This window comes from Engraulis encrasicolus, unplaced genomic scaffold (genome assembly GCF_034702125.1).
Source record: "Engraulis encrasicolus isolate BLACKSEA-1 unplaced genomic scaffold, IST_EnEncr_1.0 scaffold_43_np1212, whole genome shotgun sequence".
Classification (NCBI taxonomy): domain Eukaryota; kingdom Metazoa; phylum Chordata; class Actinopteri; order Clupeiformes; family Engraulidae; genus Engraulis; species Engraulis encrasicolus.
The window spans coordinates 651,067-666,066 of record NW_026945742.1 but is presented as its reverse complement, the minus strand read 5'-3'; the positions used below and the strand labels follow the sequence as shown (position 1 = coordinate 666,066).

Here is a 15,000-nt window from a genome sequence, read left to right as displayed (position 1 = left end):
AACAACAATGATAAAAAAATAACTGTAAGTCGCTTTGGATATAAAAAAGTTCAAGTTTCAATTTTATTGTCCCCAAAGGGGCAATTAAGTGTGCAGCAAGTCAACAACATATAGACAACATATAACAGAACAAACCATAAAATGCAGGGTTTAAAACACGACCATGAATAGAGTTAAAAGTAGCACAAGAAACATCATAATAAATAAAACAAAATTAAACTTACACATCACACCATACAATGCCATAAAAACACACCAAGGATCTAGCCAGTGATCCATTAGGATTGGAATTTAACAGGGAGATGGCACTGGGGACAAATGAAAACCTAAACCTATTAGTTTTGACAGAGGGGAACCTAACGCGTGATTCGGAGGGTAGAAGCTGGAATTCTGAGTGGAGAGGGTGGGCGCTAACTGATAAAATAGACTCTGCCTTCCTCAGGGTGGCTTTCCTGTGCAGGTCAGTGAGGCTGCTTTGCTGGGCACCTATGATTTTGCCACTGACCTTAACAATTTTCGTAAGAGAGTTCCTAGCTTTCACGCTGAGGTTATTAACCCCTTAATGCGCGCCGTACCTCCAGTGGCACGCTGTAATAGTCATTGAAATGTAACTACCACAGCACTACAATACTATGACACAACACAGGCCCTTTAGAAATGCACCACGACTTGGTCATTACCATACTGGTAACAACAAATGTATTAAGCCGCGTCTTAAGGGGTTAAACAAGCAACATATAGAAAAGGATAAAACGGATTCAATGTAGGCCTTATAAAAAAGTGTCATCATTGTTTTGTCCACATTGAATTTAGCTAGTTTGCGTAAGCAGAATAGACGCTGTTGACTTTTCTTACATATGTGTTCTGTGTTTCTGTTTGAATTAAGTTAAAAAGCGTCAGCTAAGAGTAATGTAATTGTAATGTAATGTAAAGTAATAGACTACTGATACTGTACGAGGCTTCGGGAGGGAGGTTTACTAAAATTACATACTCTGCTAATTTGCCTCCGTTACACATGCAGTGTGTGTGTGTGTGTGTGTGTGTGTGTGTGTGTGTGTTACCTCCAAGTTGCGTGCTGCTGTGTGTATCAGCTCATCTGTGGTGCGTTCGTGCAGCTCCTGTAAGAATCCCAATGTGCTGTGGGCATCATCATGAGCCTCAGACGCTAGCTGCAACACGAACTTCCTGCAGCACAATAACGCCACTAGCATGTCAGCGTGTAGCATAATAGACACTCGGATGCTAGCTGCAACACGAACTTCCTGCAGACAGCACAATAACGCCATTAGCATGTCAGCATGTAGCATAATAGACACTCTCAGATGCTAGCTGCAACACGAACTTCCTGCAGACAGCACAATAACGCCACTAGCATGTCAGCATGTAGCATAATAGACACTCTCAGATGCTAGCTGCAACACGAACTTCCTGCAGACAGCACAATAACGCCACTAGCATGTCAGCGTGTAGCATAATTTAGGGTGGCCCAGTGGTGCAATCAATTTATGTGTTTTGTGAAATGCAATTGTGTTTTCCAATTTGTACATGTGTTTTGTGAAATGTAAAGTTGTTTTCAGGATTTGCATTTGTCATTTGCCAAATTGTAATTGTAAAAGTGTTTTGTGTTTTGTAGGTTTGTTTTGTTTGTACATGTGTAAATGTCCTATGCATCCTATGTGCTTGATGTAATGAAATCATTGATGTAAATTATCATTGAGCCCCCATTGGGTGGTGGGGAAATGGAATGGGATGGGTGTGACCTGTTGTCACTTGTATATATTACACACTGAGGAAAGCAGAACGACGCGTCTGTGTAATAAAGAAACCTATGCATGGAAAAACCTATTTATGAAATGTCAACTCGTTTTTAACATGTAAGTGTGTATTTTAAATGTAATTTTGTTTTCAAACTTGTTAATGTGGCCGCATTAGCGAGTTGACGCACCTTTACTCTCAAAATTAGCGGCTAGTTAGCATTAGCGAGTTTGATTCAGTACGCCACGACTGTCAACAACCCCAGAAAGTTACAATGACTGATATCTTGTATAGCATACTGTATGTGTCTCATCCATTTCAGAGGAATGGTCCTCAGGTCTGCATCAAATCAACTCACCTGACTTCTTTGCAGGTCCTGATTGTCCTGAACAGGTGGATGATGTTCCTCTCTTTAACGTTTCCACCCTTCCTGTTTTTTCCCTTTGATGTTGCACAGCTGATAACACACACACACACACACACACACACACACACACACACATCAGTGGTGCTACATTAGTTAGTGGTGCATTACAAGTTTTCATCTATATTTTTTTATTTCATTTTATAAATAAATACAGTTATATACTATTACATGTAAATGTATTTATTTATATTCATTCATATTATTCATAATAATTCTTATTTATTATTACTAGTGTATACTAGCATTTACTGGTATTTATTTATATAAATACATATTAGTGTACATTATATAAATACACATTAAATGTCAGATTATTTAGTGATATATATTTATTAGTATAATATCATTCAAATAGTTTTGAACAGGGTCGTTATCTCACCTGAGAGTTCTGAACAGGCTCGTTATCTCACCTGAGAGTTCTGAACAGGCTCGTTATCTCACCTGAGAGTTCTGAACAGGTTCCTTATCTCACCTGAGGATTCTGAGTATTCTGAACAGGGTCGTTATCTCACCTGAGAGTTCTGAACAGGTTCCTTATCTCACCTGAGGGTTCTGAACAGGCTCGTTATCTCACCTGAGAGTTCTGAACAGGGTCGTTATCTCACCTGAGAGTTCTGAACAGGGTCGTTATCTCACCTGAGAGTTCTGAACAGGTTCCTTATCTCACCTGAGGGTTCTGAGGGTTCTGAACAGGCTCGTTATCTCACCTGAGGGTTCTGAGTGTTCTGAACAGGGTCGTTATCTCACCTGAGAGTTCTGAGGGTTCTGAACAGGTTCCTTATCCTTCCGTCTTCCGCACCCGTCATGCGCTTCATGCGCTTTACCTCCAGCGCTGCAAACCTAAACACATCACACACACACACCCACAGACACACACACACAAACACACACACACACACACACACACACCCACAGACACACACACACAAACACACACACACACACAAACACGCATGTATAAAGCTGTATGAGCCAGACACATACACACTATTCACCATGGTATGAAGGTTCCATGTCATTGGTCCAACATCCCGTCAGTGAGAAATCCTGTTAGTCAAAAATCCTGTTTTGTCCGAAATCCTGTTAGTCAAAAATCCTGTTTTGTCCGAAATCCTGTTAGTCCGACAGCCCATAGGTCTGACTATACATGTTTAAAAACTATTCCCAAACCAAAACAATTCCAAACACCAACCATGCGTAAAGGCTTGTTCTGTTTACGTCAGTACACAATTGTTTTAGCGTAATAATTTTGTAAATATTCACTTTTAAGTGAATTGAAAAGTTAAACCTACGTATTCCTAAACCAAATCAATTCCAAACCCAAAGCGTCAGTAAAGGCATGTGTTTTTCTGTCTGAGAAGATGTGCCCACATGTAGCCCATGTAGCCTGAGCGTCGCGCGGATCTGTCACACTAATGGGCCGACCCCCGGTATGAAAGGTGTAGAACTCACACACACACGCAGGCACGCACGCACAAACATACACACACACACACACACACACACACACACACACACACACACACACACACACACACACACACACACACACACACACACACACACACACAGCGGCATATACTGTACATATGTATATACACACACACGCACACGCACACGCACACACACACACAATACTGCAGACAACTAGAGGAGGAACTAGACATGATCAAGGTAACAGACACACACACACACACACACACACACACACACACACACACACACACACACACACACACACACACACACACCTTAGTGTGAAGGAGTAGAGCTGAATCAAACACACAGTGTTCACGTCCCTCTTCATGAAAGGACTGACGTCAGCAGCCTTCTCAGATACATCACCCAGACACTGGAGAAGGAGAGGAGGGGAGAAGAGAAGAGAAGAGAAGAGAAGAGAAGAGAAGAGAAGAGAAGAGAAGAGAAGAGAAGAGAAGAGAAGAGAAGAGAAGAGAAGAGAAGAGAAGAGAAGAGAAGAGAAGAGAAGAGAAGAGAAGAGAAGAGAGGAGAGGACAAGACAAGACAAGAGAAGAGAAGAGAAGAGAAGAGAAGAGAAGAGAAGAGAAGAGAAGAGAAGAGAAGAGAAGAGAAGAGAAGAGAAGAGAAGAGAAGAGGAGAGGAGAGGAGAGGAGAGGAGAGAAGAGAAGAGAAGAGGGGGAGAGAAGAGAAGAGAAGAGAAGAGAAGAGAAAGAGAAGAGAAGAGAAGAGAAGAGAGAAGTGAGAAGAGAAGAGAAGAGAAGAGAAGAGAAGAGAAGAGAAGACAAGACAAGACAAGAGAAGAGAAGAGAAGAGAAGAGAGAGAAGAGAAGAGAAGAGAAGAGAAGAGAAGAGAAGAGAAGAGAAGAGGAGAGGAGAGGAGAGGAGAGAAGAGAAGAGAAGAGAAGAGGAGGAGGAGGGGAGAGGAGAGCAGAGGAGAGGAGAGGAGAGGAGAGAAGAGAAGAGGAGAGAAGAGAAGAGAAGAGAGGAGAGGAGAGGAAAGGAAAGGAGAGGAGAGGAGTAATGTAATAGACGTTGAAAGTTAATTATTACTATAGTACTACACTACTATGAAAATGCACGGGGCCTTTGGTAATACATTACGACTTGGTCATTACCCTTCTGCAACTTGGGGCCCATTCGAAATTGTGAAAAATGTTCCGGGCCCACCTCTGACCAAATTAAGAATAAAACTCAAATAAATCAACAGTAGCACACACCAAAATATGACTATTGTATTTTGAAAATGATTTCAAGGCCCACTTGGAATACCTGCAGGGCCCACCAGTGGGCCCCGGCCCATAGTTTGAGAATCACTGTGCTAATTTATAATGGCGTGCATTAAGGGGACAATATGAAGCATACAAAGACATTAATTGTGTCATACACATCATCTGTAAATGCCATGTACAATTTGTGTGTGTACCTGTGTGACATCCTGGTGTATCCTGATGAAGGCCTCCTCATCACCCTGGTCACATGACAGTCCCTCCTCTTCCTCCTTGTCCAGCACACGCTCCAGAAAACGCTCAACATACTCCTATCACACACACACACACACACACACACAAACACACACACACACACACACACACACACACACACACACACACACACACACACACACACACACACACACACACACACACACACACACACACACACACACACACAACCAGTAACGCCAACTTTCATGAATATAGAATCGCCCTAGAATGTTGACTGACCAATCACAGCGCCAAAAGAGGTCAGGCCGTTTTTGACAGCACTCTAATGAATTCTAATGCAGACCTCTCACTAAATAAGACCACCTGCAAACACACACACACACACACACACACACACACACACACACACACACACACACACACACACACACACACACACACACACACACACACACACACACACACACACACACACACACACAAGGGAACAAGCACCCGTCCACCAGTGGTGTAGTCTACTTTTTTATGGTGGGTATACTGTATATTTGAGCATTTTTTGAAGTGGGTATACTGTATATATTTGTGCTGTTCTAAATAATGGATCAATCAATTTTAAGTGGGTATACTGAAATCCCTGAAATTTAGAAGTGGGTATACTCCGTATACCGGCGTTCTACGTAGACTACACCACTGCCATCCACCTGCCAATGACGGATGAATTTGGCCTTTGGCAGGTGAAATGTCAACCCACCCGTCACCTTGATTTTTCTACAGGTGTCCAGGTTAATGCTGAATAATACGTAGCATCCAACATCAAAGGTTTAAGAAAATTGATAATGAAAACAGTTATTGCCATCAAAATAACTGTATTTATGACATCTGAAACAAAAGTATTGATCAGAAAATGATCTGACTTGGCATTATTATGTTTGGGACGGTTGAATATGAACTGGTAAAAATGGCGACTGGTAAACATTTTGAGTGACTGGTAGATTTTAGAATCCACCTGCCACAGTGACTGGTGGGGAAAATGTTTAAGTTCCACCCCTGGCGAGCACACACACACACACACACACACACACACACACACACACACACACACACACACACACACACACACACACACACACACACACACACACACACACACACACACACACACATTCCCGTACCTGTGTGGTGTCTAGTGTTTTGCTCTTGGCGTTGTGTAGCCACTCCCCCAACATCACACACACACACACACACACACACACACACACACACACACACACACACACACACACACCTCTATATTCCCGTACCTGTGTGGTGTCTAGTGTTTTGCTCTTGGCGTTGTGTAGCCACTCCCCCAGTCGCATCACGTCCAGAACGGACACGTCAGCCACGTCAGCAGCAATATCAGGATGAGCCAGCACAGTGCTGAAACACACACACACACACACACACCATGAATCACAAATAATCACATTGATGATAAATTTGTGTGTGTGTGTGCGTGTCTGTGTGTGCGTGTCTGTGTGTCTGTGTGTGTCTGTGTGTGTGTGTGTGTGTGTGTGTGTGTGTGTACCACAGCCCGTATAGAACAGCCTTGCCACTTGCTATTAAGCCCCATTGTACCAGTTGCTTGTATTAGTTCTATGGTTTTTGGCTGCAGTTCCAATGAGTTCTCCACTAGTCACGCATCGGAGACCAGAATGAATGGAACCCAATGGAGCTAGATGCTAAAAATCGTAATTTGTCTCCTCAACAAAGCTCAGATTTGAATGTCGTTCTGGAGATTCTAATCAGGGCTTCACTGAAAAGTTTACTAAAAAAGCACATATGTCCGTTTGATTTGTTACAGGAGGCGTTTTTGTTGCACACTACTCGCTAGCATTTTGCTAAGGATGTGACGTCATAGACACTTAAAATCACTCAAAAGATCTAAAACTCAGCCGTGGGTATTTTCTATATATATAGTCTTTCTAGTAGTAGGGAATGGATCGCACTCAATTTTTCTTCTTTCTTGTGGGGGCCAATGGGCACTCCATTGGCCCCCAGCTATGCCAATTTATTTATGGGGAAGTTTGAAGAGGATTTTGTCTATAATAACCCTTTCATAAGTTCTGTCAAGGTCTGGTTTCGTTACATAGACGATTGTTTCATGATTTGGGGAGGGAGTGAGAGTGAACTTCTGAATTTTATCACCTTTCTGAATTCTCGAGCACCTACAATTACGTTTTCATCCGAGAGGGATCTGAAGTCCATTCATTTTTTAGATGTTCTTATCTCTAAACAGAACAACGAAATCTCAACCACTGTCTTTCGAAAAAGCACTGACAAAAACACACTCTTAAGTGCCGATAGTCACCACCCCGTCCCACTCAAGAGGGGTTTACCACTAAGTCAATTGTATAGGATCCGCCGTATCTGTGACACAGACGCGGAATTTGAAAACCAGTCTACTGCGCTACTCAATCGTTTCCGCGCACGGGGCTACCCAGACCAGTGGCTATCCACGGCATACGAGAAGGTCAGATGCTCTGAGCGTTCAGAACTCTTAATGAAATCCAAAAAGCAGTCGCGACCTTTCTCTGTGAATTACGCTTTAACTTATAACGGCCTATCGAGACAGATAAAACATATTGTTGACGCACACTGGCACATCTTGGCGACAGATCCCTCTCTGAAGAATACATTCTCTACACGCCCTCTATTTACCTACAAACGGTCCAATAACCTAAGTAACCTACTTGTGAGATCTGACGTGGTTCGTGAGGACAAAAGAGCTTCCTTCATAAAAGGATGTTTCCCGTGTAGAAATTGTGCGGCTTGCCCGCATATTCTAAAAACAAATTCATTTACAAATCATCAAACAGGAAAAGTTTATAAAATCGACTCTTTAATTACGTGCACTTCTACAAAGGTGATTTACCTTTTACAATGTCCATGTCAGATGTCATATGTGGGTAAGACCATAAGATCATTAAAAACTAGATTAAGTGAACATAAATCAGCCATCAGAAGAGGTGACATAACGTCACCGGTTGCCAGACACTTCATGGAGAAAAACAAGAATTAAAATGTATAGGCATCGAACAAGTACACACACCACGAAGAGGAGGCAACTTGGACAAGATGCTTCTACAAAGAGAAGCATTCTGGATGTACCATCTTCAGTCAATGTCCCCGAAAGGCATGAATGAGGACTTTGAACTAACTTGTTTTCTGTAACTGGCTAGGCTGTTTTTTAATGTTTGCTCCCTTCTCTATCTTTTGTGTCACTGTTGTTGGTTGAAGTGTCTGTTATGCTCCAACAGGTGGCGCAGAGGGCACCCCACTTAATGAACGGCGTAAAAGCTTGATGTGGTGGGGCACCTGCTGCGCCATCTCTAATGAGCAATTAGAAACAGGTGACAAGGAGGTTGCTCCTTTAAAAGACTTCAGGAAATAGACTGAATTTGTGACACTGAAGAAGGCTCTGTGCAGCCGAAACGTCTGTCATGTCAGTCCCTGCAAAGTTAAAATAAAATAAAACCACAAGAAAGAAGAAAAATTGAGTGCGATCCATTCCCTACTACTAGATTACTTCAGAGACGCACCAACAAGACGGAAGAGCGCGGTGTGTGAAAGATAACCTATATATAGTCTTTCGAAAGCAACATCCTAATTACACAAGAAAAATCATATACTGAGATAAAGGCACCATGAGGGGTTTTGCTCCATAGGACTCCATTCATTCTGGTCTCCGGGCCGCCACATGGATAAGGGTGGAACTGCAACTACAGCTCTAAATCTGCCATAGAACTAATACAAACCTGCCTTGTTTCAGAAACCGGACACCGTGAAACCAACCAGTGGCGCATCTGGTCTTACAGAATCTGTGTGTGTACCTCAGGTATGTCTTGAGTGTGTGTGTGTGTGTGTGTGTGTGTGTGTGTGTGTGTGTGTGTGTGTGTGTGTGTGTGTGTGTGTGTGTGTGTGTGTGTGTGTGTGTGTGTGTGTGTGTGTGTGTGTGTGTGTGTGTGTGTGTGTACCTCAGGTATGTCTTGAGTGTCCACCTCAGCAGTATGAACAGCTGATCTGAGTCCAGTTCTCTCTGCAGCAGCCGCTCCAGCTGGCTCATTGTATGGACGTGGTAGCTGTCAATCACAGCAGCCAGAAGTCCCGCCTCCCTGAGCAGGGGAGCCAATCGCAGCAGCTCCCCCGTCAGCACTTCCTGTATGAGGCTGAGGTAAGAAGAGGAGATGATTCGTTGACATGTAACATGTGTCAATAAGATTTGGTAAACAGTACACAAACATTATTTCAATTTCTCAGAAAAGGATTTCAAGGCCCACTTGGAATATAGTCCAGTTTGAGAATGACTGATCTGTCCCTTACTGGAGGTAGGTGTGCAGCTCCTGTTGTGTGGCGCCCTCTGGTGGCAGGGAGGGGAAGTGGTCCCAGGCTGCTCGCCGCACCGTCTCCTGGACATCTTTAATCCATAAGGTGGGGTAACCGCCCCACTGCTGCCCCCCGACAGTGTTGACGCCTCTCCACACCAGTAGGGAGCGCTGCTGCTGCTCTACCTCCACAGTGTTCATGCCTCTCCACACCTGTAGGGTGCGCTGCTGTTCTCTCTTGGCCTCCACTACGCTCCGGTCCGTCAGCAGGTCACGCAGGACCACCAGGCACTCCCAGCCCCAGTCCTCAGGAGGCACACACTCTACACACACAACGACAACAGTGGGAATGAGTGGGTGTGTGTGTGTGTGTGTGTGTGTGTGTGTGTGTGTGTGTGTGTGTGTGTGTGTGTGTGTGTGTGTGTGTGTGTGTGTGTGTGTGTGTGTGTGTGTGTGTGTGTGTCCATGCCACCCTAACACACACACACACACACACACACACGCGCGCGCGCACGCACACGCTGCACAAACGCCACACAAACACACACGCATGCACATGCTGCCACACAAACACACACACAAATTGTGAACTGACCGGAGTCCGTGCTGCCGATTCCAGTGGATGTATCATCCTCTCCTCTTCTCCTCTTCTCTTCATCCTCTCCTCCGCTCCTCCCCTTCTCTTCATCATCCTCTCCTCTCCTGTTCTCTACATCCTCCTCTCCTCTCTTCCTCTTTTCTTCATCCTCCTCTCCTCTCTTCCTCTTCCCTCCTTCTTCCTCCTCCCCTCTCCTTTCTCCTGCGTCCTCTCCTCTCTTCAACTCTAACACCTCTCTCCCCCTCTCTCTCTTCTCTATGTCCGCTGCTTCTCTTCTCCTCTCTTTCTCCTCTCCGAGGAGCTCTCTCTTCTCTTCTTTCTTCTGTTCATCCTCTGCTTCTCTCCTCTCTTCTTTCTCCAGCTCTCCTTCTCTTCCTCTCTTCTCATCCGGCTGCATTTGTCCACAGCTCACACCCTTTACAATAGAACACAATAGAATTGAGGAGACTAGATTGGAATACAATGCAATGCAGTAGAGCAGAGTAGAATGGAACACAATAAAATTGAGTAGAGTAGAGTGAAACACAATAGAATTGAGAACTGTAGAATAGAATACAAAAAATGAGTAAACTAGAATGGAATACAATAGAACAGAATTGAGTAGAATACAATAGAGTAGAATTGAATACAATAGAATACAGTAGAAAGTAGAATGGAATAGAACAGAATTGAGTAGACTAGAATGGAGTACAACAGAATTGAGCAGACTAGAATGGTATATACAATATAATTGAGTAGACTTGAATGGTATACAATATAATTGAGTAGACAAGAATGGAATACAATAGACTGGTATAGACTGGAATACAATAGAATAGACCTACAATAGAGTAGAGTAGAAACGGAATGGAATACAATAGAATTACACAACATAGTACAGAACATGGAATACAGTCCTTTCCATATGCGTTTTCACCTATCCATGTTGTTGGATCAAAAACTAATAACCTGAATATCAATTATTCAATCAAAGAACATGGACAGGGCAGATTTTGGCTAGGCAAAAGTTGTGTCACCTACAGAAAATAACGTGGAAAAATGAGCAGATAGGTCACTTCAAAAGCACAAATGTGTTACAAAACATCAGAAAAATGAAGTAGGCCTACTGGTGCTGTAAGATCCAAGTCATTTGGCATTGTAAAGAAAGCAGTCTTGCCTGCCTCCCACTCCCAGAGTTATCCAGATGTTTAGGTTTTGTCTTCCATGCCTCCTCTTCCATCCTACCCCTGACATGCTCAATGGCGTTCCTGTCTGGTTACTACTGGTTCATGTCTGGTTACTACTGGGCTGGCCAATCCTGTAGCCTACCCAAGTGACAACACTTCTTTTGGGTGTAGAATTGAGTGCCTTTGTCAGATCAGAAGTTTTACGCAAGTTCACCACAGTTATCTAACTGAGTAAAAATCTGAACTGGGGTGATTATTTCCCATGACACAATATGCCGCACATGGTGAGGAATAGTGCAGATGGGTGTCGTCCACCAAAGAAGCCTCTCCCACAGCCCTGTCACAAAACAGTCCTACAATAGTTTGCAGCCTAATTCGGGCTAATAAAGACTAATGGGGCTAAGATTAAGAAGTCATCATGATCCCAAGATCAGTCTGTTTAGAGCTGATCGCATCAAAACTGTATGATGTTGGAGATAAACAATACAAAGACAAATGCATGGTGCCTGAAATATGATACAGCGCTTATATGGGGTGAGAGGCATGAGTGCTGCAGGTGTTTGATTAAATAAAACATGAATGTTGAAAACATGAATGACCTTAAATAGGATAGGCTACACACCCAATGCTGATTTTCTGAAGAGGTGAGAGTGATTCAATGATTAAGTATGACACTTGATTGTGTAGGCTATCAAGGTTAAGGTAACATTCTATTTATCTCTTCATTTTTCACAAACTTTTGTCCAGCCGAAATGTGTTGTGTTCATTGCAATGATTAACCTTTCTTTTGTGCAACAAAATTACTTTTGTAGTCTATAAAACTTCACTTGGGAGGGTTGTAGCTTTACTATGAGCGACTGATTGATTAGTCAGGTTAGTTAACAACATGTATAGGTCACAAAACTTATGATAAGGCCTGTAGAATAGAATAGAATAGAATAGAATAGAATAGAATAGAATAGAATAGAATAGAATAGATTCCCAGAACACACAACATAATGCAACTGCTACACTGAAATGAAGACATTGTTGCATCTGAATCATTTGGGTAGAGATGTGTAATCCATTACAAGCGGCACTAAAGAACTGCATCCTAAATTACAAAAATAAAAAAGTACCGAAGGACTGAAGGACTAAAATGATATTGTAGAGTTTGTTTGGGAGAGTTTGTTTTTACTACTCGGGTGTTCAACACGCGCTATATTTCTAAACAATCATTCATCTGCTAAAAAAAACAACAACGCCGTGCCAGTAACAAAACACAATCACACACGGCCGTGTTTTCAGTTTCATGTTTTTAGGGTTGTTTACAAAAGCTATAGCTTTCAGAAGACTCACCAGCTGATTCCATACACTTCCTTCTTTCTTGGGCGAGACCGCGGGACTCTTTCACTGTGTAGATAATGGGGGGGTGTTGGGTTGTGCACTAGGCCTAGGCGGAGCGTACCATTTCAGCGGGGGTGTTTTATTGGGTTTGGGGGAGAACATGTATTTTGTTATAGATTAAGGTATTTTGTTTACTTTTTAAAATCTAGAAAAATCTAGATTCAGGGTGTTCACATATTTTGTGTTTGTTCTTTTCAGTTGTTATTTTACATTTACAATTCAATTCATTCTTTATTCCAGACCCAGGGGGATCCATATCACATTAAGAAAGACAAAGAAAGACAAAGTTGTTTTTTTTATTTATGTTGTTATTTATTTAGTGATTTGATTTATGTTGGCGACTCGACTGGCTCACCTGTTGGGAAGGAGCTGTGAATAGGCCTACATTATAGCAAGCTAATAATAATACTTCATTTCATTTTTTCATTTCATTTATTTAAACTCGAAGAATCATTGAGAGCCCAGCCCTCATTTACAATGATGTCGAGTAAAACAAACAATTACACATATAAAATCATATATATATACAACATACACAATGCAACATAAATCATATAAGAGGTAAAAATTAAGACAAACTATGAATTAAAACTTATGAGTTAAAACAAGTACAAGTATGTGATAAAAAACTTCCCAGTATTACTTTAAAATGTTCTAAAGACACCAAGGCTTGAAGACCTATCCTTTGTTGTAGGGTATTCCAAAGTGAAGGTCCACAGACACTAAAAGCCGTTTTACCCAGTTCAGTGCGGGCATAAGGGACCTCCAGTAAAAAGTTGCTGCTGCGGGTTTGATATGGGTTGGAGTGCCAAACTAAAAGAGATGAAATATAAAATGGGAGTTTACCAGTGAGGGCCTTAAAAATAAAACTAAAATAATGCATGTCCCTTCTGTGAGAAAGTGGAGCCCACCCAACTTTATCATATAACAGGCAATGATGAGTGCTATATGGATCCCCAGTAATAAAACGAAGAGCTGAATGATAGACAGTGTCAAGTGCCTTCAGATTAGAGAGTGGTGCATGTCTGTAAATAACATCACCATAGTCAAGGGAAGACAGAAAAGTAGCTTCAATTAACTTTTTTCTGCAGAAAACAGGAAAGTGATATTTATTTCTGTGCAGGAAAGATAGCTTTTGTCTGAGCGTAGTGACAAGACAGTCAGTATGTTTCTTGAATGTGAACTTGTCATCTAGCCAGATTCCCAGGTACTTATAATGTGATACTCTCTCAATAACAGACCCATCTAAAGTAGATATATTAAAATCATTTTTCATGCCATGCTTAGATCGAGTAAAGACCATACATTTAGTCTTGCTTACGTTAAGTAGAAGCTTAAGACCAATGAAGGCATTTTGTAGAATATTAAAAGACTGCTGCAAATTCTCCAATGCTAGCTGTACAGAATCTGCAACACAATACAAAATTGTATCATCTGCATATAGATGAATAGAGCAGTTGGAAAGGAGAGAGAGTATGCTATTTATGTACATGGTGAAGAGTACCGGACCTAATACTGAACCTTGTGGGACCCCCTTGGTTATTAGCAGGGGGTCAGATTGAGTATTACCCAATTTTACAGTATGGTGTCTGTTTGATAGGTAGCTCTGGAACCATTTACAGGCACTTGCACTAAAACCAATACCAGGCAGAATTTGTAGAAGCAGAGAGTGGTCCACAGTGTCAAATGCTTTGGATAAGTCCACAAAGATGGCAGCACAATGTTTTTTTTTGTCAAGAGAAGTGATAATATCATCAATTACTTTAGTAGCAGCAGTGACTGTACTATGTTTAGGCCTAAAGCCTGATTGGAGAGGGCTCAGAATATTATTGGTATTTAGAAATTCTTTGAGCTGATCATTTACCAACTTCTCTAGTATTTTTGAGAGACACGGTAGCTTGGATATTGGTCGATAGTTGTTAGGGTCAGTCTTATCACCCCCCTTGTGCAACGGGGTAATGTGTGCAAATTTCCATAGTGTAGGGACAACTCCAGTGGAAATAGAATAATTGAAAATGTGCAATAATGGCTCTGCTATTATATATGCCGCAGTGCGAAGAAAAAGGGGATCTATAGTGGTCTTCTCCAGTGGATTTGCGACTATCAATTGCTAATAAAGCAGATAGCTTTATATAATAATAATAATAATAATAATAATAATAATAATAATAATAATAATAATAATAATAATAATTGTATTTGTATAGCACTGTATCGTACAAGGCATGCAACTCAAAGTGCTTAACAAATGGGAAAGAACCTGGGAAAGATGTATTTAAAAGGAGAGGTAGAGAGGAGAGGCAGAAACAGCAAGAAGGCAGAGGAAGAAGAGATAGATAGAGATTGAAGAGTCATAAAGGTCCACGTAGGTTAGGACCAG

General features: G+C 42.0%; 2 protein-coding genes across 2 annotated transcripts in view; both read right to left on the bottom strand.

Annotated features, from left to right (window-relative positions):
* LOC134444043 (uncharacterized) overlaps positions 1–1,211 on the bottom strand; it is a 6,871-nt gene extending 5,660 nt beyond the window's left edge. Inside the window, exon 1 of the mRNA XM_063193517.1 lies at positions 1,062–1,211. Coding sequence (XP_063049587.1) covers positions 1,062–1,211 — 150 coding nt within the window. The remainder of the gene's footprint in view (positions 1–1,061) is intronic.
* A 1,714-nt stretch (positions 1,212–2,925) lies between these two features.
* On the bottom strand, positions 2,926–12,610 carry LOC134444042 (uncharacterized). The gene is made up of 8 exons (XM_063193516.1): positions 12,573–12,610; positions 10,066–10,483; positions 9,469–9,793; positions 9,123–9,314; positions 6,408–6,525; positions 5,085–5,198; positions 3,934–4,034; positions 2,926–3,022 (listed from the first exon to the last, which is right to left on the bottom strand). Exons 2-8 carry the CDS (start codon positions 10,463–10,465, stop codon positions 2,926–2,928), a joined length of 1,347 nt encoding a protein of 448 aa, XP_063049586.1. The 5' UTR covers positions 10,466–10,483; positions 12,573–12,610.
* Positions 12,611–15,000: the final 2,390 nt, after the last annotated feature.